This window comes from Rhinopithecus roxellana, chromosome 13, assembly GCF_007565055.1.
Source record: "Rhinopithecus roxellana isolate Shanxi Qingling chromosome 13, ASM756505v1, whole genome shotgun sequence".
Lineage (NCBI taxonomy): Eukaryota > Metazoa > Chordata > Mammalia > Primates > Cercopithecidae > Rhinopithecus > Rhinopithecus roxellana.
Genome location: NC_044561.1, coordinates 59,111,806 through 59,136,101, shown reverse-complemented (window position 1 = coordinate 59,136,101; position 24,296 = coordinate 59,111,806). Strand labels below are relative to the sequence as shown.

Genomic DNA, 24,296 nt, shown 5'->3' with positions numbered 1-24,296 from the left:
TATGGTTTGAAGTAGGGATTCAGGTAAATTCTTCTGCATAGTACTGTGGTTTCAGTGTCTCCTCAAATTCATGTTGTAACTTAGCTCCCAGTGTGGCAGTATTAGAAGACGGGGCCTTTTAGAGGTGATTGCATCTTGAGCACGTTGTCCTTGTGCTTGTTCATTTATATTGCTGTAAAGGAATACCTGAGGCTGGGTAATTTATAAAGAAAAGAAGTTTATTTGGCTCCTGTTTCTTTCTTTTTTTATTTATTTTTATTTTTTTATTTTTTTGTGAGATGGGGTCTCGCTCTGTCGCCCAGGCTGGAGTGCAGTGGAGCGATCTTGGCTCACTGCAAGCTACGCCTCCTGGGTTCACGCCATTCTCCTGCCTCAGCCTCCTGAGTAGCTGGGACTATAGGCTCCCGCCACCATGCCTGGCTAATTGTTTTAGTATTTTTAGTAGAGGTGGGGTTTCACCGTGTTAGCCAGGCTGGTCTGGATCTCCTAACCTCGTGATCCGCCCACCTCGGCCTCCCAAAGTGCTGAGATTACAGGCGTGAGCCACGGTGCCCTGACTCTCGGTTCTTGAGGCTGTATAAGAAGCATGGCGCTGGTGTCTGCATCTGGTGAGGGCCTCAAACTGCTTCCACTCATGGTGAAAAGGGGAAGCTCATGTATGCAGAGATCACATGACAGGAAAAGAGGCGAGTGAGAAAAGGAAGGGAGGTGCCACGCTCTTTTTAACAACTAGTTCCGGCAGAAACTAAATGAGCAAGAACTCACTGAGAACCTTGAGGACGGTACCAGGTCATCCATGAGGGATCCACTCCCGTGACCCAAACAGCTCCCATTAATCCTCACCTCCAACATTTGGGACCAGCTCTCAACATGAGGTTTGGAGGGGTTAAACAAAGCATAGTAGCGGTTACAGATGGATTGACCCATTCGTGGGTTAATGGATTACTGAGTTATGTGAGTGGAACCGGCGGCTTTATTAGAAGAGGAAGACCGGGAGCTCACACATTAGCATGCTCAGCCCCCTGGCCATGTAATACTCTGTGCTGCCTTGGGACTCTGGGGTCAAAGGCAGCCCCTCAACCTTGGACTTTTCAGCCTCCAGAACTGTGAGAAATAAATTCCTTTTCTTTATAAACTATCCAGTTGCAGGTATTCTTTCATAAACTAAAGAAAATGGATGAATACACATGGTGATCTCTAGTTGTCTCAGCACCATTCGTTGAAAAGTTATTCTTTCTCTCTTTGATTGACCTTCGTACCTTTCTCAAAAATCAGTAGACCGTAGATGTATGGATTTATTTTTCCCCTCTCAATTCAATTCCATTGGTCTGTATACCTGTTGTTATACCATACTATCTTTATTGCTGTAGCTTTGTAGTAAACTTTGAAATTACGAAGTGTGAGCCCTTCAACTTTGTTCTTCCTTTTCCAAGATTTCTTTGACTATTCTGTGTCTCTTGCAATTCCATATTAATTTTAGGATTGGCTTGTCTGTTTCTGGAAAAAACATAGTTGGAATTTTGATGGGGATTGCATTGAATGTATAGATCAATTTGGGGTGTCCTGCCATCTCAAATCAGCTTTTTTTTTTTTTTTTTTTTAAAGGCAGAGTTTCGCTCTTTTGCCCAGGTTGGAGTGCAGTGGCGCGATCTTGGCTCACTGCAACCTCTGCCTCCCAGGTTCGAGTGATTCTCCTGCCTCAGCCTCCCAAGTAACTGGGATTATGGGCACGCGCCATCACGCCTGGCTAATTTTATGTTTTTAGTAGAGATGGGGTTTCTCCATGTTGGTCAGGCTGGTCTCGAATTTCCGACCTCCCAAAGTGTTGGGATTACAGGCGTGAGCCACTGCGACCGGCTCAAGTCAGCTTTTCAAGGCAGATTTGTATAACCCAATTTGAAATTGAGCCATAATATTTCCAGAGATGTGTACTGTTTCATTCTTATCTTAGCTTTTCTATCAGGAACAGAAGATGATTGATCTCAACCACTGTGAAGCCAGACCTTGGGTGGTACATGGTGGAATTCTGCATTCTTTTCCCTCAGATCTGTCCTCCATCAGTCTGTCTCCCAATCTGCAGGATGCTTAGGGGGTATGGTAACACTAGAACATGAAAACTGCGATCATGATTGGCTGTCTGGAATTTGGTTATTTAAAACAAAACAAAAAAAGGGCTGGGCATGGTGGCTCCAACCTGTAATCCCAGCACTCTGGGAGGCTGAGGCAGGCAGATCATGAGGTCAAGAGATCGAGACCATCCTGGCTAACATGGTAAAACCCCATTTCTATTAAAAATACAAAAAATTAGCCAGGAGTGGTGGCACGCGCCTGTAGTCCCAGCTACTCGGGAGGCTGAGGCAGGGGAATCGCTTGAACCTGGGAGGCGGAGGTTGGAGTGAGCTGAGTTCCCGCCATGCATTCCATTCCAGGCAACAGAGTGAGGCTACGTCTTTAAAAAAAAAAAAAATCTTGTTCCTTTATTTTTTTGTAGAGATGTTTGTTCAACCATGTTCCTCAGGCTGGTCTCAAAACTTCTGAGCTCAGGTGATCTTTGTGCCTAAGCCTCCCAAAGTGGGAGGGCCAAACATCTGGTTTCTTTTCTTTCTTTTTTTTTTTTGAGACAGAGTCTCACACTCTTGCCCAGGATGGAGTTCAGTGGTGCAATCTTTGCTCACTGCAACCTCCGCTTTCTGGGTTCAAGCAATTCTCATGCCTCAGTCTCCTTAGTAGCTAGGATTATAGGAGCGTGCCACCACGCACAGCCAATTTTTGTATTTTTAGTAGAGATGTGATTTCACCATGTTGGCCAGGCTGCCGTCAAACTCCTGACGTCAGGTGATCCACTCGCCTTGGCCCCCCAAAATGCTGGGATTACAGGCATGAGCCACTGTGCCCAGCCAACATCTGGTTTCTTAATTGCTGGTCCAGTAAGGTATATTTTGAGGTATTTGTTTTTGCTATTTAATGAACAATTGAACCATTCTGTCTATATGTTCAATGTACCTTTTTGATTTGATTGTAATTATTTGCACGGTCTAGAGTGTTATTTGCAAGGCTAATTGCCTGAATACTTGCTAAAACAAAGATCATGGAGCTCTACCCCAGACCTACAGGACCAGATACTGCATGCTAGGACCTGAAATCTATAATTTAATGTGTTTTATAGGTAATTTAAATGTGTCCCCAGTTTGGGGAACCATAGATTTAGAAAGTATTTTGCTCTGGGAGCTCTAGTTCTTTCAACTTGGCTAAACTTGTTAATCTTCTATTCACTTTGATAGCTCTGAATGAATTTCAGGGCTGGAATATAATGATTACTGACTCACTTGGCTTCATTTGAAACTGAAGTGGGTGGGATTTAGTGTGCTAAAGTCTGTTTATCTTTGAAATATTTGTCTCTCAGTTTATAGTCCAGGATTTATGCAGCATTGGCCCTACTGTGTAGCTCTGTGATTTAGAAAACCTAGGTGGAGAGGATTAATTAAATGCAAATCACTGAATCTATCTGTGTCACTGGTCAGCTAAATAAATAGCCTTTGTGTCCCAACAGCAGCAGACATTTTCTGGTTTAGGTTTTCCACATGGTTTATTATGAAGTATGACAACTTGTCGTGTGTAATCAGCGTCACATTAGTCTCATGAGAATAAGCTCTCCTCTAGTCAGCTGCTTTTCTTTAATCTGGTGGGGTGAGTGAGGCATATGGTAACCATGACATTTTTGTCATTTGCTTTGTGGGATGGTAGTGGTATTGATGGTGGTGTGATTGGATGTGTGGGTGTATGTATGTTTTGGGTATGTAGATTTTCCAAAAAGGGGCAGAGGACAGATGGCAGATAAAGCATTCATATATTCCTTGTCACTGTGCATCAGAAATTATAGTCATGTGTCCTGGGAGTCAGTAATAATTTTATTTACCAGAATATGTAGTTTCTAATGTTATTTCTCTGTGATTTATTAGAACTTGGGCTAGTCATTAAATTCACTGAAGTCTCATATTCTTCATGTAATAAGGATAGACTTGACAGCCTTTACAGACTATAAACCTAAATTTAAAGTTTTATGATTCAGTCACTGATTAAACTCTCATAAGTATGCAAGTAATAGTGAAGGTCTTATTCTTTCCATTCCTGGTTCTCAGTATTCTCCATCATGATTCATCGCCATAAATAAATGCTCTATTTATCTTCCTATCTGTGCAGTTGGTCTGTTCTCATATTTGCCCGATGTAATACGACTTCTCATTTTATTTCTTTTTTGAGACAGAGTCTCACTCTGTTGCCGAGGCTGGAGTGCAGTGGTGCAATCTCGGCTCACCGCAAGCTCCGCCTCCCAGGTTCATGCCATTCTCCTGCCTCAGCCTCCCGAGTAGCCAGAACTACAGGCACTGCTACCACGCCTGGCTATTTTTTATTTTTATTTTTTCTGTTTTTAGTAGAGACAGGGCTTCACTGTGTTAGCCAGGATGGTCTTGATCTCCTGACCTCGTGATCCTCCTGCCTCGGCCTCCCAAAGTGCTGGGATGACAGGCGTGAGCTACCGCTCCCAGCCTTATTTCTTTTACCTTTTGTTATTTGAGCTAGCCTCAAAATATACTGATAACTTTGTATTTTTTATTTATTTGTATTTTTAAGCTACACCTGCTGGAATGGGAACTTTTTTTTTTATTCTTCTGAATTTATTTATAATTCTTATTTTATTGTGTGTTTTTTTAAGTATCTCCTCTCCCTAGCGAGGTTACCATGTATACATAGAGAATACAATGAGCTTGTTGTCTGTACATATACATCTATACATTGTAACTCTTTATCGTAGTAGATAGTGGTAGCTATGAAGCAGTTGAGTATTTTTTTAGTCCATGTTTCACACAAGTCTAGGACAAAGGAAGTATATCCCAAAGTGTTTGTAATCTGATTATAATAATAATAAAGTATAACATCATCAAACAGCATAGGATAATGTATGTTTAAATGTTCAACTTTGTGGCACACACTAAATGTATAAATGTTTAAGGTCAGTGATAGACCTGTGAACATAGTAGTCATTGAAGACATTTTGAATTAGAGAGTTAAACTGGTTTTTCAAGGGTAGACAGAATTTGAATTATCAGGAAACAGAAGGGCAGTTTATGTTAAGCAAAAATGTAGAATAATATGTTTGAGGTTTTTGTTTGTTTTATTTTGTTTTTTAGCAATAGGTTCTTGCTGGCCGGGGACAGTGGCTTACACATTTTAAGGGAGACCAAGGTGGGCGGATCACGAGGTCAGGAGTTCAAGGCCAGCCTGGCCAACATAGTGAAACCCTGTCTCTAGTAAAAATATAGAAAATTAGCCAGGCATGGTGCCAGGCGCCTGTAATCCTAGCTACTAGGGAGGCTGAGGTGCGAGAATCGCTTGAACCTGGAAGGCAGAGGTTGCAGTGAGCTGAGATCGTACCACTGCACTCCAGCCTGGGCAACAGTGTGAGACTCCGTATCAAAAAAAAAGTAATGGGTTCCTGCTATGTCGCCCAGGCTGGAGTACAGTGACTACTCACAGGCATGATTATAGCACACTATGGCCTCAAACTCCTGAGCTCAAGGGGTCTTCCTGCCTAGGCCTCCCAACTACCTGGGACTATAACATGGTACCACATCTGGCTTGTTTTGTTAGATAGTGAGAAATTGGCAGTGAGTTCATACTGGATGAAAATTGTAATACTTTTAAAGAAAATTCCTTATCACATATAATTTAATGTGGCTTATAATGATGCATAATGGAAAAATCTAAATGGTAAATAAAAAAATCAGGAGTAGGAAAATTGTACGTCTATAGTAGGAATAACAGATCATAGATAAGTAAGTAGTCTGTGAGATCCTCTACAATTATACTAGAGCTGAACTGTGAATCTGGTTCTTGGCAAAGCCAAATACATATATACATACATATATACACACACATATATATACACATACACATATATACAGATACATATATACATATACATGTATATACACACACACTATAAAACAGAGGGCATACTTAGTTCCAGGAGTCTTTTCCCCCCTATAATTTAGAAGCGATACTAGTTTCTTTTGGTTGGAAAATAGTTCTTTAAAAGATTTCTTTTTTCCCATTTAGAGCTTTATAACATAGGACACAGAAATGCAGTAGAAAATGTTGTCAATGTCGGCCAGACATGGTGTCTCATGGCTGTAATCCCAGCACTTTGGAAGGCCGAGGTGGGTAGATCACGAGGTCAGGAGATCAAGACTATCCTGGCTAACATGATGAAAAACTCCGTCTCTACTAAAAAATACAAAAAATTAGCTGGGCGTGGGTGGTGGGTGCCTGTAGTCCCAGGTACTTGGGAGGCTGAGGCAGGAGAATGGCGTGAACCCGGGAGGCAGAGCTTGCAGTGAGCCGAGATTGCGCCACTGCACTCCAGCCTAGGCAACAGAGTGAGACTCCGTCTCAAAAAAAAAAAGAAAAAAAAAAGAGAAATGTCAATATGAAACGTGGTATTAGATTTCAAAACATTGTCTCTTAATGTGATTCTGGATAAAAATAAGGAAGTGACACCGAAGTACAATTCAGTTAAATAGTTAACATTCTCTACGGACCTAGATTATACGTACATAATTTTTTGTTGTTCGTTTTTTGTTTTTGTTTTTGAGACAGTTTCGCTCTGTCACCCAGGCTGAAGTGCAGTGGCGTGTCTCAGTTCACAGCGATTCTTCTGCCTCAGCCTCCTGAGTAGCTGGGATTACAGGCACGCGCCACCACAACCAGCTAATTTTTGCATTTTTAATGTAGGGACAAGGTTTCACCATGTTGGCCAGGATGGCCTGAATTTCCTGACCTTGTGATCCGTCAACCACGTGATCCTCCCACCTCGGCCTCCAAAAGTGCTGGGATTACAGGCATGAGCCACCACGCCCAGCCTAATTTTGTGTTTTTAGTAGAGACAGGGTTTCTCCATGTTGGTCAAGCTGGTCTCAAACTCCCGACGTTAGGTAATCCGCCTTCCTCAGCCTCCCAGAGTGCTGGGATTACAGGCGTGAGCCACCGAGCCCGGCCCATACATACTTTTCTGATGGTCCAGCTTAATATGAGGATAAACTACAATGCAGAGGAGTGGAGACTTCTTATCATGTCAGGAAACCTTGCAGAAAAATGGATCCAGTAGATTGTATTCTCTGCAAGGAGTCTAAAATGTTTAGATGTTCTGAGTTTCTGATTAAGGCCAGGTCAAGAGTAGAATGATAGATGTTAAGTTAGAAATGTTTTTGTGGAATGGAGGGTTAACTTTTTCCAGCCTGGTGGTTATTTCTGTTTCTGTCATTGAAGTATGTTTGAAGGAGTGTCAGTAGCTACAAGAAGGGTTGATTTCTGTTAAAAGCACGCTCATTCACGGTAGCTCATGACAGTGATTGATCAAAATTCCTACATTGTTCAGTATGACAGAGATTACCTTAGCCTGGAAAAAAATTGAAGGCAAGTCCGTTAGAGACAAACCACCCCTGGAAACAGGTCACAGAACATCTGGTATTCAGGAATACAGCTTTTTAGTAAAACTTCCCCAATTTGTTGTGCAATGTCCAACAGATTGAAGCAACACAAGTTAAGCCATTCTCTCTAGCAGCAGTTGAAGAGCAAGAATAACTGCCGGTCAAGATTTCTTCTAGTTTGTGTTAAAACAGCCCTGTTTTATATTACATGGCATTATCTAAACTGACAGAGGTTGTCCTGCTTGTTCCTACCTTTCACAGTGTGGAAAGCAGGTTCTGTATAAGCATCATTGATTAGAAATCTGTGGTGAGCTGATTTCTGTTCACAGAGATAAGGGGTCAGGAAAGATAATTATCTAATAATACAATTTTAGAGCATGAAAAGAATTGGTGAGTGGGAGTGCCTGTCTATTCGGCGTTTATCTCATTACTCTTCACAACAACCCTTTGTGGTGGGTATTTTCCCATTTTATGTAAGAGGAGAGGTTCAGCTGGGCGTGGTGGCTCATGCCTATAATCCCAGCACTTCGGGAGGTCGAGGCAGGCGGATCACTTAAGGTCAGGTGTTCGAGACCAGCCTGGCCAACATGGCGGAACTCCGTCTCTACTAAAAATTTAAAAATTAGGTGGACATGGTGGCACACGCCTGTAATCCCAGCTACTCAGGAGGCTGAAGTGGGAGAATTGCTTGAACCCAGGAGGCGGAGGTTGCAGTGAGCTGAGATTGCACCACTGCACTCCAGCCTGGGCTACAGAGCGAGACTCTTATCTCAATTTAAAAAAATAATCATAAAGAGGAGAGGGTCAAGAAGATTATTTTCCTTGCCCAAGTGATGAGTTAGAAGGCCTGACTCCAAAGCTTATCATCCACTTTATGGCTGCTTTCCAGGAAGCTAGAAGGGAAAGAGACAATTTTATTGCAAGAAATAACATGGGCCGTAAATTAATTTCCCAGCTTGTTTTTGATTTGCTTTAATAATGTCATGATGTATTCTGGAGATCACTGTACCTTGTGCAGTTATATTAATCAGTGCTATTGCAGAGCCATCCAACACTACAATTACTTCTAAAGGGAAAACCTGTTATAATTGTAAACAGTAATGGAGATTTAGTAGAAGCTTATCTGTACAGGCAGACTTTGATGCTTTATGAGAATTTATAAAGATTAGGATAAATGAGATAGGAGCTTTCTAGGATAAATTGGCCTCAAATTTTGCATAATAGATTGTTTTATGTAACATTTTCAAGTTTTTATGAATGTAGTTTATCAAAGATATTAGGCAGAAATAAGTGAAATGTCATTAAGCAAACTATATGTTATTGGTGACATTGAGGAGATCCTTTGTGTTACATTTCAGCTTTTAAGGATCCTAGCACTTAGGGAGGCAGAGGCAGGAGGATGGCTTGAGCTCAGGAGTTCGAGACCTGTCTGGGCAATGGAGTGAGACCCCATTCTCAAAAAGTAAAAAAAATAAGGATTTGAGTTTTATTTTGTTCAGTCTTAGCTCATAAGGAAAGTGTTTTATGTCACTTAAAGGAAAGTTATTTTTGTCAGCTTTAAAAGTAGAAAATGAATCAGAATCTGTGATATGTAAAAATGTTTAACCTTTTGTTTGTTTTTTAAAAGTATTTTAAATACCCGTAAATGATAGAATAATCAAGTTTCTTGACTTTAATAGAATTAATTAATTCAAAGCCCATCTGTGAATTTGGGATTCTTTAATTTGGTTGCAGAAAATGAAAACATGGGCAGAGCCTGGTGGCTCATGCCTATAATCCCAGCATGAGGGAGGCCAAGGTGGGAGGATTGCTTGAGCCCAGGAATTTGAGACCAGCCTGGCCAAGAAGGCAAAACTTTGTCTCTACCAAAAAAAAGAAAAACCCCACACGGCTGTGTGCTGTGGCTCCCACCTGTAATCCCAGCACTTTGGGAGGCCGGGGCAGGCAGATCACGAGGTCGGGAGATCAAGACCATCCTGGCCAACATGGTGAAACGCCGTCTCTACTAAAAATACAAAAATTAGCTGGGTGTGGTGGTGCGTGCCTGTAGTCCCAGCTACTCAGGAGGCTGAGGCAGGAGAATCACTGGAACCTGGAGGCAGAGGTTGCAGTTAGCCGAGATCGTGTCACTGCCCTGTAGCCGGGGTAACAAACCAAGACTTTGTCTCAACAACAACAAAAAAGTCTTTTTAGCAGCAACACTCTTTTGCTAGAAAATAAAGAAGTCTCAATATAAATGAATAGCAGGTAGACCTGCAACTTGGTGGCCCAGTTCATGCTGCTTTTTGTTTGTTTGTTTGTTTTGCTGAAATTCTTGCACGGTGGAGAAGTATAGTTGATTGCAGAGCCCTCCCCGCACACCCAGGTAGGGACTTCATTGTCCCCACAAGTTACTTATCTCAAGTCTTCAGGGAAATGAAAAATCAGTCTCCTCTAACAAAAAGATTAGTCGCTAAGAATACAATTCAACATCCTCTGGGTGTTTAGGTAAACCTGAATTTAAGTTCCAGAAATGAGTGAGATTCCTAGGATGGCTCTGAATTATCTTGACTTCCCTGAATGCCTCTGGCTAAAAACCAAGCTGGGATCATTGATGCGATTGTGAATCTGGCCCATGTCCCGGGAATGTGGATTCTGCTGCATATGTCAATTGATTTGGCTCCTTTTTTTTTTTTTATTGAGACGGAGTCTCGCTCTGTCACCCAGGCTGGAGTGCAGTGGCCGGATCTCAGCTCACTGCAAACTCCGCCTCCCGGGTTTACGCCATTCTCCTGCCTCAGCCTCCCGAGTAGCTGGGACCACAGGCGCCCGCCACCTCGCCCGGCTAGTTTTTTGTATTTTTAGTAGAGACGGGGTTTCACCATATTAGCCAGGATGGTCTCGATCTCCTGACCTTGTGATCCGCCCGTCTCGGCCTCCCAAAGTGCTGGGATTACAGGCTTGAGCCACCGCGCCCGGCCCCTTTTTTTTTTTTTGAGACAGAGTTTTGCTCTTGTCACCCAGGCTGGAGTGCAGTGGCGTGATCTGGGCTCACTGCAACTTCTGCCTCCAGGGTTCAAGTGATTCTCCCGCCTGTAGCTGTGATTACAGGCGCCCGCCACCATACCCAGTAAGTTTTTGTTTTGTTGGCCAGGCTGGTCTTGAATTCCTGACCTCAGGTGATCCACCCGCCTTGGCCTCCTGAAGTGCTGGGATTGCAGGTGTGAGCCACTGCACCTGGCCAGTTTGGCTCTGTTTATCCGAAAGTTTTTGTTTAAATGAAAATTTTTGCTCTGTAGTACTGAAATCATCTGAAAGTAGAAGAAAAAAAATTATTCAAGAAAGAATATTTTTGTAATGGAGGGAGAACTTGAGCTTTTTATATAAGCTTTTAAAGCTATAAAAGGAACTATGCTGTTTTACCCCCAAATTTGCCCACTTTTAATTTAGGAGAAACGTTTTGGTTTCCTTTATGTTCTAGTCTCTGGATACAAATCCTTTCTTTGTTTGTTTTTTCCCCCATTACCAACCACAGGTTCTTAGGCTCCTGTGTAATAGAAATTGACACAAGGCCAAGCAAGTTTCCCAGACAAGGCTTAAGACTTACAGGTTGGGCACAGTGGCTCACGCCTGTAATCCTAGCACTGTGGGAGGCCGAGGTGGGCGGATCACGAGGTCAGGAGTTCGAGACTAGTAGCCAACATGATGAAACCCCATCTCTACTAAAAATACAAAAAATGAGCTGGGCGTGGTGGCAGGCGCCTCTAATCCCAGCTACTCGGGAGGGTGAGGCAGGAGAATTGCTTGAACCCCGGGGGGCGGAGGTTGCAGTGAGCCGAGATTGTACCATTGCACTCCAGCCTGGGCAACAAGAGCATAACTGTCTCAAAAAAAAAAAAAAAAAAAAGACTTATGCCTAGAAAGGTCGGACATAAGGGAGACAGCACAGGAGGAAGGGTTCTCCAGCTGGCTCTCCGAGGGGAGTGCATTGCAGTGTCTTACAGAGGGTGACATGCATGATTCACGAGGCAGGTGAGCATCACTACGTGTGTGGGATGGAGTGCAGACACGGTAAGGAATCATGCGAACACATGATCAGAAAGTGGCAGAGAAGCCCCTTCCTGGGTGGTGATTTTAGTATTATAATGAGGCTGGAGATTAGGATTGGTCATTGTCCTTGGGCTCATGTGCGTGGTAGAGCTAACTCCCTTGAGTAAGATTTATGGTGGGGTGCTGCCTGTAGTTTCTTCATACCATACCTGCAAAGTCTGGTCAGCAGGTATGGCGCCAGTTAGGGTGGTGCTGTAAGGTGTGGTCACTGAGAACGGATGGAAAAACATATGAGTGGGGTGGGGCCCAGTCCTATTTCCTACTCTGTCTCACCTCCATACCCTGAGATTACTCGTCTTGATCTGTCTCCTGGAGCCTTTTAGTGGTTGGTGATCATTGGCCACTGCTCATTAAGTCAGGTTACCTAATAGTGGAAAACTATAGTACATGAACCAAATGGAAGAGGGCTAGATTATGCAGTGGGTGTGAGTATGTGGATTCAGGGAGGGGAAAGAAGGAGAATTAGATGGGCCGGGCACAGTGGCTCACGCCTGTAATCCCAGCACTTTGGGAGGCCAAGGCAGGTGGATCACGAGGTCAGAAGATTTGAGACCATCCTGGCTAACACGTTGAAACTCCGTCTCTACTAAAAATACAAAATATTAGGTGGGCATGGTGGTGGGCACCTGTAGTCCCAGCTACTCGGGAGGCTGAGGCAGGAGAATGGCGTGAACTCACGAGGTGGAACTTGCAGCGAGCCAAGATTGTGCCACTGCACTCTGGCCTGGGGGACAGAGTGAGACTGTCTCAAAAAAAAAAACACATAAAAGGAGTATTAGATGGTAATTAGTAGTGTTTAAACCAAGGCTTATAAAAGTCCTGAGAGGGTCCATGAATGCCCTAAAATTGCTTGCCAAACATTCTGGGAGGAGGGGCCATTATTTTATTCACATTCTCTGAGAGCCTGAAATCTCAAAAAGCCCAAGAACAAGAACTGCTGTGCTGTGATCACTGTCATAGAGGCAGGCCTGGACTTCATGGTGTTTGATTTAATACAGCCCATGCTTGCAAGAATGGCGAGAGGCGACACTGTGCAGTGGTTAGGGCCCAGACCCTGAAAGATGACTGCCTGGGTTTGTCTCTGAGCTCTGCTGTCGGTGCACCCTTAGTCAGATCTCTTCCCTGTGCCTTAGGTTTTTCACCTGCAAATTGAGGATAATAGTAATACCTATCTCAAAGGGTTGTTATGAGCATTTAATGAGTGTACATGTGTATACACATGCCTACATACATACATGTACATACAAAGTACTTAGTATGCTGCCCCCAGCACTTGATATTAGCCATTATTATGTATTGTTATCATTAAAACTAACGTGTGAAATTGGACTGTCAGATGACAGAGGTGCTGCTTTCTGGCTTCAGTACCTTTTTTTCTACCTTCGTACTTGCAAAGATAAGTAACTATCTTGCTGCATTTAGAAAAGTTAGTAGCGGCCGGGCGCGGTGGCTCAAGCCTGTAATCCCAGCAGTTTGGGAGGCCGAGACGGGCGGATCACGAGGTCAGGAGATCGAGACCATCCTGGCTAATATGGTGAAACCCCGTCTCTACTAAAAAATACAAAAAAAACTAGCCGGGCGAGATGGGCGCCTGTAGTCCCAGCTACTTGGGAGGCTGAGGCAGGAGAATGGCATAAACCCGGGAGGCGGAGCTAGCGATGAGCTGAGATCCGGCCACTGCACTCCAGCCTGGGCGACAGAGCCAGACTCCGTCTCCAAAAAAAAAAAAAAAGAAAAGTTAGTAGCAAAATAGAATTAACTAGTAATAAGCATGAGAGACTGGTGATGAGCATGGCTCTCAGAAATCTGAAGTGATTGGCACAAAGAAATCATTACACCCACAGTGGTGGGATTTTAGCCTCGGTTGTGTGCTTTGTGGACTGAAGCAGCGGTCAACTAACTATTTTGGGCAGGGTAGGGAGAAGAAAAGAAAGAAAATTGTAAAGCATGGATAAAATGCTAGAAGTGTATCATTTAAAAACATGTCCAAAAGTGAGATACAGTTAGGGATCTATGTAATTTGAAGTGGGGGGAATGGACATCTCCCACCACCACTAAAATATTAATAACACCAATTGTTTTTGTTTTATCATATTCATACTTTTTTTTTTTTTTTTGAGGAGGAGTCTCGCTCTGTCGCCCAGGCTGGAGTGCAGTGGCTTGATCTCGGCTCACTGCAAGCTTCGCCTCCCGGGTTCCCGCCATTCTCCCGCCTCAGCCTCCGAGTAGCTGGGACTACAGGCGCCCGCCACCTCGCCCGGCTAGTTTTTTGTATTTTTAGTAGAGACGGGGTTTCACCGTGTTAGCCAGGAGGGTCTCGATCTCCTGACCTCGTGATCCACCCGCCTCGGCCTCCCAAAGTGCTGGGATTACAGGCTTGAGCCACCGCGCCCGGCCAATATTCATACTTTTTAAAAAGAATACATTGTCTACGGAAAGAGGACTGGCCTCACTTATTGAGACATGTTTCCCAACCTCCTCTTGAGTTAATGTGTTTCTGAAGATTCAGCTCCATTTCCCTGTTTCTGGCAGAAACATCTAGAAAGGTGGAAACTTACTCTCAATAAATAGGCCCAAATATTTCTACTAAAGGTTGTTTTTGTTTTGTTCTGTTTTGTTTTTTAATTATTGCAAAAGGATTTCCTACCCTCCCTAGTTTTGATAATGAATTGTGATTTTGCATTTTTTGGCTTATTAAAGTGGTATTGTAGGGCCACGCGCCGTGGCTTACGCCTGTAATCCCAACACTTTGGGAGGCCGAGGCGGGCGGATCACAAGGTCAGGAGTACGAGACCAGCCTGGCCAACATAGTGAAACCCCGTCTCTACTAAAAATACAAAAAAATTAGCTGGGCATGGTGGCGGGCACCTGTAATCCCAGTTACTCGGGAGGCTGAGGCAGGAGAATGGCTTGAACCTGGGAGGTGGAGGTTGTAGTGAGTGGAGATCGTGCCAATGCACACCAGCCCCAGTGACAGTGCGAGACTCTGTCTCAAAAGAAAGAAAAAAGTGCTATTATATTCTAATGATTTCTCTCTCCCTCTTTCAATAATAACCTTTTTTGTTGCTTTCAGGGGTTCAACTAGATGTAGCTTCACAATCTCTGGATCAAGAAATTTTATTAAAAGTTAAAACCGAAATTGAAGAAGAGCTAAAATCTCTGGACAAAGAAATTTCTGAAGGTCTGTTTATTCTTATTTTTCTAGTTAATAAGCAGATTCTGTTTGGTATGGTTTACTGTTGGTTTAATTTGATTTTTACAGTGGGGTGTTCTCAACAGTTAACAGCTTACACCGATTATCCATTGGTAGAAGTTCATAAGGGTGAAACTAGAAGGTAGCCTTTTTCTTTCCTGGGGAATAGGATTATGGAAGTTCCCCAACTATACCTAACAGGTTAGATGTAGCGGTTTCTGGTGTTAAGTATCGGATAAGTGATCATGTTAAGGTTCTTCCCATTCACTATGGTTTGATTTGTATTTGGTATTAGCTTTATAAGTAATAACAACATTAAAAGGAAAAAGTAAGCATACGTTTCTTTTATTTTTGCATACATATATACTATAGATAACTAATTATAATGTACATTCAGCTGTATAGCCATTTTATTTTGCACTTAACATTACAACATAAACTTTAAAAATAGTTACTCTACTAAGTGCATGAAATTTCATTCGTTGAATAAATGTTTTTACTCAGTGGTTATTCCCTTATAATTATGATTATGATTATGATTATTATTATTATTTCGGGGACAGGGTCTTGCTCTGTTGCCCAGGCTGGAGTGCAGTAGTGAGCACTGGGATTAGAGGTGTGAGCCACCATGCCTGGCCTGTTCCCTTATTATTGAGGGGAGCATTTGGATTATTATTCCTTTTTTTCACTGGACGACGACTACACAGCATTTGCATTATTTCCTGTGTTGCCCTACGTAGGTCATGCTGCACTGAACATCTTGCCCAGTGATATATGTATATTTTTACAGCTTTATTGAGATATATTTTACATACCATAAAATTCACCCATTTGAAAAGGTCCAGTTCAGGCTGGGCACAGGGACTCATGCCTGTAATCCCAGCTGTTTGGGAGGCCAAGGCCTCAGGAGGATTGCTTGAGCCCCTGAGTTCAAAACCAGACTGGGCAACATAGGGAGAGCATGTCTCTATGTATTAAAAATAAAAAGTCTAGTTCATTGGTTTTAGTGTATTCCCAGAATTTATCACCACAATCTGAATTTAGAGCACTTTCAGTCCTCCAAAAAGAAACACAATACGCATCAGCAGCCACTTCCCATTCCCGCTAGCCCAGGTCCCAACCCCAACCCACACCAGGCACCCACTGATCTCCATTCTGTTTTTATTGATTTGCCTGTTCAGGAGATACACATAAATAGAACAGTTCACTATGTGGCAGCGGTGGTGGTGGTGTTTTGAGACACAGTTTCACTCTCGTTACCCAGGCTGGAGTGCAGTGGCACCATCTCAGCTCACCGCAACCTACATCTCCCGGGTTCAAACGATTCTCCTGTCTCACCCTCCCGAGTAGCTGGGATTACAGGCATGCGCCACCACGCCCAGCTAACTTTCTGTGTTTTTAGTAGAGATGGGGTTTCTCTATGTTGCTTAGGCTGGTCTCGAACTCCTGACCTCAGGTAATCTGCCCGTCTCGGCCCCCCGAAATGCTGGGATTACAGGCGTGATCCACCGTGCCCAACCACTGTGTGGTCTTTGTGATTGGCATTTTTACTTAGCATAATGTATTTTTTTTGTTGTTGCTGTTTTTTAAGACATCACCTTGCTCTGTTGCACAGGCTGGCGTGCGGTGGCATGATCTGGGCTCACTGCAACTTCCAACTTTAAGGTTCAAGCAATTCTCCAGCCTCAGCCTCTTGAGTAGCTGGGATTACAGGTGCCCACCACCATGCACAGCTTATTTTTGGTTTTAGCAGAGATGGGGTTTCACCATATTGGCCAGGCTGGTCTCCAACTCCTGACCTCAAGTGATCCGCCTGCCTCAGCCTCCCAGAGTACTGGGATTACAGGCGTGAGCTGCTGCACCTGGCTGATTTAGCATAATGTTTTCTTTTTTTTTTTGAGACAGAGTCTGGCTCTGTCACCCAGGCTGGGGTGCAGTGGCCGGATCTCAGCTCACTGCAAGCTCCGCCTCCCAAGTTTACGCCATTCTTCTGCCTCAGCCTCCCGAGTAGCTGGGACTACAGGCGCTAGCCACCTCGCCTGGCTAGTTTTTTGTATTTTTTAGTAGAGACGGGGTTTCACCGTGTTAGCCAGGATGGTCTCGATCTCCTGACCTCGTGATCCGTCCGTCTCGGCCTCCCAAAGTGCTGGGATTACAGACTTGAGCCACCACGCCCGGCCTAGCATAATGTTTTCAAAGGTCGTCCATGTTGTAGCATGTATCAGTACTTCATTACTTTTTACAGTCAAATAATACTCCACTGTGTGGATGTGCCACGTTTTGTTTATTCGTTCATGAGTTAATGGAAATTTAGGTTGTTTCTACTTGTTTACTATTACGTATAATGCTGCTGTGAATATTCTTGTGCAAGTTTTTGTGTGGACGTATATTGCCCAATAATTTTTTCTTTTTCTTTTTCTTTTTTTGTTTGAGACGGAGCCTTGCTCTGTTGCCCAGGCTGGAGTACAGTGACGCCATCTTGGCTCACTACAAGCTCCATCTTCTCGGTTCACACCATTCTACTGCCTCAGCCTCCTGAGTAGCTGGGACTACAGTTGCCCACCACCACAGGTGCCCACCACTACACCCAGCTAATCTTTTGGTATTTTTAGTAGAGACGGGATTTGTTAGCCCGGATGTTCTCGATCTCCTGACCTCGTGATCCGCCTACCTCAGCCTCCCAAAGTGCCGGTATTATAGGTGTGAGCCACTGCGCCTGGCCTGCCCAATAATTTTTAATGATCAAAATTATAAATTATGTTTATGACTCAAGTTCCTCATTGGTAGAGAAAAAATGTGAATAGAAATGTACAAATAATCCTGAGACTGGGTGCCATTGCTTAGGCCTGTAGTCCCAGCACTTTAGGAGGCTGAGGCGGGTGGATCAGTTGAGGTCAGGAGTTTGAGACGACCCCAGCCAACATGGCGAAACCCTGCCTCTACTAAAAATACAAAAAAACAGTTAGCCAGGCGGGTTGGCACACACCTGTAATCCTAGCTACCTGGGAGGCTAAGGCATGAAAATCTCTTGAACCCAGGAAGCAGAGGTTGTAGTGAGCCAAGATCATGCCACTGCATTCCAGCCTGGGTGACAGAGTGAGATCTTTTGGAAAAAAAAAAAAAAAAAAGAATGTACAAGTAATCCTGAAAGCTAATGTTAGTCTTGTCTTTTATATTTCTTCGTTTTTTGAGAAGTCTCGCTCTGTCGCCCAGGCTGGAGTGCAGTGGTACGATCTCAGTTCACTGCAACCTCTGCGTCCTGAGTTTAAGCAATTCTCCTGCCTTAGCCTCCTGAGTAGCTGGGATTATAGGCGCCCGCCACCATGCCTGGCTAATTTTTGTATTTTTAGTAGAGATGGGGTTTCATGTTGGTCAGGCTGGTCTCAATCTCCTGACCTTGTGATCCACCCGCCTCGGCCTCCCAAAGTGCTGGGATTACAGGTGTGAAGCACCACGCACAGCCATTGTATTTCTTTATCAACATTTTAAAGCGATTAAATTTCTGATTCTCTTCATGTATATTCTGGTAACAGCACTCCTGCATAGTAAAATGGGCAAAAAAGGTAGAAAGAAGAGAGTAACAAAAGGTTTAAATACATTCACTTATTGAACCCCATATTATCTAAGCTAGACCATTAAAATAGATGCTCTCCAGCTTGCTCAAACAACAAAGTATTTGTGCACTTCGCAGCCATTTGCATCTTTCTTGGAGGCAAGCACTTTATAAAGAAATACATACTTAACTCTGTAGTAAAATGTGCAGCCTTATAGGAGTAAGCCTTAGATTAGTAAGTATTTTATGCAGATGATGGCTAAATCTTGGGAGTGGGTGCGAGCTGCCTGCTTTCCTGGTAGTTTATTCCTTGCATCCCATTTGTACTCTGGAACAAAAGTTACTCTGCTTGCTCTTCCTGCAGTTAGGGAATGGTTAAGTCTCTACAACAAGTTATGACTGCTTTTTCTGGGTTCAAGTTTTGTTTTATTTACTTATTTATTTTACTTTTTTTTTATTATTATACTTTAAGTTCTAGGGTACATGTGCATAACGTGCAGGTTTGTTACATATGTGTACTTGTGCCATGTTGGTGTGCTGCACCCATCAACTCGTCAGCACCCATCAACTCGTCATTTACATCAGGTATAACTCCCAATGCAATCCCTCCCCCCTCCCTATTTTATTTTTATTTAATTAATTTGGTTATTGTTTTGGGAGACAGAGTCTCACTTGGTTGCCCAGGTTGGAGTGCAGCGTGCAGTGTCATGATCAGGGCTCACTGCAACCTCCATCTCCTAGGTTCAAGCGATTCTCCTGAGTAGCTGGGATTACAGGCATGCACCATCACGCCTGGCTAATTTTTGTATTTTTAGTAGAGTCAGGGTTTCCCCATGTTGGTCAAGCTGGTCTTGAACTCCTGACCTCCCGGGCTCAAGCAATCCTCCCACTTTAGCCCCCCAAGTAGCTGGGACTATAGGCGTCAACCACCGCACCCAGCTAATTTTTTTTTTTTTTTTTTTTTTTGAGATGGAGTCTCGCTCTGTCGCCCAAGCTGGAGTGCAATGGCACGATCTTGGCTCACTGCAAGCTCTGCCTCCCAGATTCACGCCATTCTCCTGCCTCAGCCTCCTGAGTAGCTGGGATTACAGGCTCCCGCCACCACGCCCAGCTCATTTTTTGTATTTTTAGTAGAGATGGGGTTTCACCGTTTTAGTCAGGATGGTCTCAATCGCCTGACCTCGTGATCCGCCCACTTCGGCCTCCCAAAGTGTTGGGATTACAGGCGTGAGCCACCGTGCCTGGCCCTTTTTTTTTTTTGAGAAGGAGTTTCACTCTTGTTGCCCAGGCTGGAGTGCAATGGCACGATCTTGGCTCACTGCAACCTCCATCTCCTAGGTTCAAGCGATTCTCCTGAGTAGCTGGGATTATAGGCATGCACCATCACGCCCGGCTAATTTTTGTATTTTTAGTAGAGTCAGGGTTTCCCTATGTTGGTCAAGCTGGTCTCGAACTCCTGACCTCAGGTGATCTGTCCAGCTTTGGCCTCCCAAAGTGCTGGGATTACAGGCATGAGCCACTGCGCCAGGCCTTAATGTTTTGTATTTTTAGTAGAGATGTGGTTTTGCCATGTTGCCCAGGCTGGTCTCGAACCCCTGAACTCAAACCATCTGCATACCTCGACCTCCCAAAATGCTGGGATTACAGGCATGAGCCCCTGTGCACAGCTTCTGGTTCAACTTTTATATTTGTTTGTATAATCTTCATATAATAGTTTTAAAATTTATCCATGTGTAGTAATATTAAGGTTGAAAGTTTATTTTAATAAGGAAATGAAAGCAATAGATTCATCCTCTGAGGATGATTAGAATCTGATTAAGTGCCACTTTTATAAATGTAAAACAAAATCTTAAAAACAAAATTTTAAGAGAGGGATAATAGAGCCAGGAATTGCCTTTCGTTTATCATTCTTATAGTTGTTGGTCAGTAATCATAAACTAAATTGATTAGCTTATTATAACATGTCAGTTTCGTTGTTTCTTTTCTCTTAAAAACTAAGCTTTTTCATTAAAACCTAAAAGAACCTGTAAATTTTTGACCTAACAGTGTTTACGTGCCAACAAAGATTAATGTTCACAATGATTACCCGACCTTTTTTTTTTTTTTTTTGAGACGGAGTCTCGCTCTGTCACCCAAGCTGGAGTGCTGTGGCCGGATCTCAGCTCACTGCAAGCTCCGCCTCCCGGGTTCACGCCATTCTCCTGCCTCAGCCTCCCGGGTAGCTGGGACTACAGGCGCCGCCACCTCGCCCGGCTAGTTTTTTGTAGTTTTTAGTAGAGATGGGGTTTCACCGTGTTAGCCAGGATGGTCTCGATCTCCTGACCTCGTGATCCGCCCGTCTCGGCCTCCCAAAGTGCTGGGATTACAGGCTTGAGCCACCGCGCCCGGCCTACCCGACCTTTTTAAGTGGCTGGTAATGATTAGCTTGTTCCTGACAGTGGGTGTCTTAATCCTGTGGCCTTTTATAGCACAACTTTTGATATTATTGTTTTTTGTTTGTTTGTTTGTTTTTTGAGACGGAGTTTCACTCTTGTTGCCCAGGCTGGAGGGCAATGGCGTGATCTCGGCTCATCACAACCTCTGCCTCCCGGGTTCAAGCGATTCTCCTGCCTCAGGCTCCTGAGTAGCTGGGATTGCAGGCATGCACCACCACACCCGACTAATTTTATAGATATTGTTTATTATATTAGGTTTTTCTTTTGTCCTGTCTTCAGCCTTCACCAGCACAGGCTTTGACCGTCATACTTCTCCAGTGTTCAGCCCTGCCAATCCAGAAAGCTCAATGGAAGACTGCTTGGCCCATCTTGGAGAAAAAGTGTCCCAGGAACTGAAAGAGCCTCTCCATACAGCATTGCAAATGCTTCTGAGCCAGTGAGTTACACTGCTGAGTGGGATGTGCTTCTTTAAGTAGGCTCTGGATCTCTCATGCGGCGCTGGATTGGTTAGGGCTGTGTTTTAGGTGAACAGTGTTAGGCTCTGGATCTCTCATGCAGCACTGGATTGGTTAGGGCTGTGTTTTAGGTGAACAGTGTCACTTCTTTCCTCAGTTTTCTTTATATTTTCTTCACTTGCTTTCCCAAAGCATCTTTGTGTTTTGAACGACAGTTTTGCTTTATAGGAGTGATTTAGCTATTCCAACATAGATTTGTTAATTTGTATTTACATGTTGAGCTGTCAGGTTTCAACGAATGCTTTTACCAAGTTGTAAATACAAGTTACACTTCCCCCGACCACTTTTTACTGCTATTTCCTCTAGTGGCGACATGAATATAATGACTAGGGTTTTGTGCATTTTAATGTGGGATTAACACTATATCTGTATTTTAGAATTCTGTATTTAACACAGTGTTGACCGGGTGCGGTGGCTCACGCCTGTAATCCCAGCACTTTGGGAAGCCAAGGTGGGCGGATCATGAGGTCAGGAGTTCAAGACCAGCCTGGCCAATATGGTGAAACCTCATCTCTACTAAAAATACAAAAATTAGCCGGGCGTGGTGGCATGTGCCTGTAGTCCCAGCTACTTGGGAGACTGAGGGAGAAGGATCGCTTGAACCCGGGAGGCAGATGTTGCAGTGAGCCGAGATCGCGCCACTACACTCCAACCTGGGTGACAGAGCAAGACTCCATCTCAAAAAACAAACAAACAAAAAAAACCCAAAAAATTACATCTGTATCCCAGAAGTTGTTCAACTTGAGGGTTGCACATCTGCCCTTGGAACTGCTTCTACATTCTTACAGAAGGAACTTCTCTCCTAGCTATGGTTCTGACCATATTAAAGCTAAAGGCAAGAAGCTAGTAATAAGGAAAGTATTAGAACCAAATCATTTATTATAAATATTAAAAATCAGCCTGTAATCCCAGTACTTTGGGAGGCTGAGGCGGGGGGATCACTGGAGGTCAGGAGTGGAGACCAGCCTGGCCAACATGGTGAAACCCCATCTCTAGTAAAAATACAAAAATTAGCTGAGCATGGTGGCAGGTGCCTATAATCCCAGCTACTCGGGAGGCTTAGGCAGGAGTATCGCTTGAACCCAGGAGGTGGAGGGTGCAGTGAACCAAGATCATGCCATTGCACTCCAACCTAGGTGACAGAGGGAGACTCCATCTGAAAGAAAAAAAAATTTTTTTTAAAATTTTAATGTAAGCAAAGTATATATCGATTACCATTTGTTAGAAGAAAGTAATTTGGGTTTTAGGAGAATTTGAATTTTTGCTGCGTAGTATTGTGAAATGAGCAAATGGAAAAATACTAGTTATGCTTAAACAGTGAAATGAAATCGTATTTGGTAATCTCAGTACTTTGGGAGGTCCAGGCGGGAGGATGGCTTGAGGCCAGGAGTTGATGACCAGCCTGGGCAACATAGCCAGACCCTGCGTCTACAAAGCAATTTGTTAGAAAATTAGCCAGTGTGGTGGCATGTTCCTGTAGTCCCAGCCACTTGGGAGGCTGAGGTGGGAGGATTGCTTGAGCCCAGTAGTTTGAGGCTGCAGTGAGCTATGATCACACCACTGTGGCACTCCAGCCTGGGCAACGGAGCAAGACCTTGTCTCTAAAAATAAAAATGTAAAAAGTCGTATTTGGATTTTCTTAACCTAATATATAGTAAAACTTAAATATAAATGTGGTGAGAAGTATATGGGTGTTGGGAAATAAAACTTACACAGAAAATTTGGATTTACAGCAGTTTTCAAAAAGTGTTCTATGGAGCCTTAGGCACTGAGGTGCTGCAGGGGTCCTGAAGAAGTGAGGAATAGTGAGTGGGTTGAGCTCATTAGGGCCTCTCCACTCTTCTTTCTTATTTATTTATTTATTTATTTTAAATTGTTTGTAGAGACAGGGTCTCACTGCGTTGCCCAGACTAGTCTTGTAACTCCTGGTCTCAAGCAACTCTCCCACCTCAGCCTTCCCAAAGTGCTAAGATTACAGGTGTGAGCCATTATGCTGTGCCTTATTTATTTATTTATTCTTCCACTCTTCTTAAACCAGAGCACGTGGACTTTCATACGTTTTCTATTCTGAGGTTACATGTAAGACTTAAAGAAAGAAATTTGCTGCTTCGCTCCTCTCCCCACAAAAATGTAAAAGTTATCAGGACCAGGAGTAAAATAATGAAGTGAAAGGTGCAGACAAAAGAATCTTTTCCCTGGCTGGGCGTGGTGGCTCATGCCTGTAATTCCAGCACTTTGGGAAGCCGAGGCGGGCAGATCACGAGGTCAGGAGATCGAGACCATCCTAGCTAACACGATGAAACCCCCGTCTCTACTAAAAATATAAAAAAATTAGCCCAGTGTGGTGGCGGGCACCTGTAGTCCCAGCCACTCAGGAGGCTGAGGCAGGAGAATGGTGTGAACCCGGGAGGCAGAGCTTGCAGTGAGCCGAGATTGCGCCACTGCACTCCAGCCTGGGCAACGGAGCGAGACTCTTCTCTCAAAAAAAAAAAAACGAAGAATCTTTTTCCAAATTTGATACAGACTTTGGCTTGGAGCAAACCATGTCACTCTTAATATTTCAGTTCTCCATGTGTTAACTTTAACTTTATGGTGTAGTATAAGCTCTTCAAAAAACAGTGGTATGTAACTTTTTTGAAGTTTTGTTTCTGAAGTCCTTTTTATGATCTATAGGAAAAAATTGATGTCTTCTCACAGCAAATTCTATTTAAAGGAGAATTGGCTTGGACGAGTGTTTATTTTTTTCCCAAATCTTGATAGAATTATTTTTGAAATTGGTTATGTATCAGTCAGGTCTCTTTTTTTTTTTTTTTTTTTTTCAGAAATCTGTTTTTAGAAGTTTTAAGCTCTGTTACTTGTACCTTGAAAATAACTAATGAGGCCGGGCACGGTGGCTCAAGCCTGTAATCCCAGCACTTTGGGAGGCCGAGACGGGCGGATCACGAGGTCAGGAGATCGAGACCATCCTGGTTAACATGGTGAAACCCCGTCTCTACTAAAAAAATACAAACAAACCAGCCGGGT

At 43.6% G+C, this 24,296-nt stretch overlaps 1 protein-coding gene across 7 annotated transcripts in view; it reads left to right on the top strand.

Moving 5' to 3' along the window:
• BCL2L13 (BCL2 like 13) overlaps positions 1-24,296 on the top strand; it is a 102,306-nt gene that overhangs the window by 36,374 nt on the left and 41,636 nt on the right. For 3 of the 7 annotated variants that reach the window (XM_010381072.2, XM_010381074.2, XM_010381076.1), the window contains exons 3-4: positions 14,650-14,757; positions 21,037-21,193. In XM_010381072.2, coding sequence (XP_010379374.1) covers positions 14,650-14,757; positions 21,037-21,193 — 265 coding nt within the window. Of the gene's footprint in view, positions 1-737; positions 876-14,649; positions 14,758-21,036; positions 21,194-24,296 lie in introns of those variants that run through there. The other 4 variants (XR_004052703.1, XM_030915006.1, XM_010381075.2 and 1 more) reach the window with 2 other exon arrangements.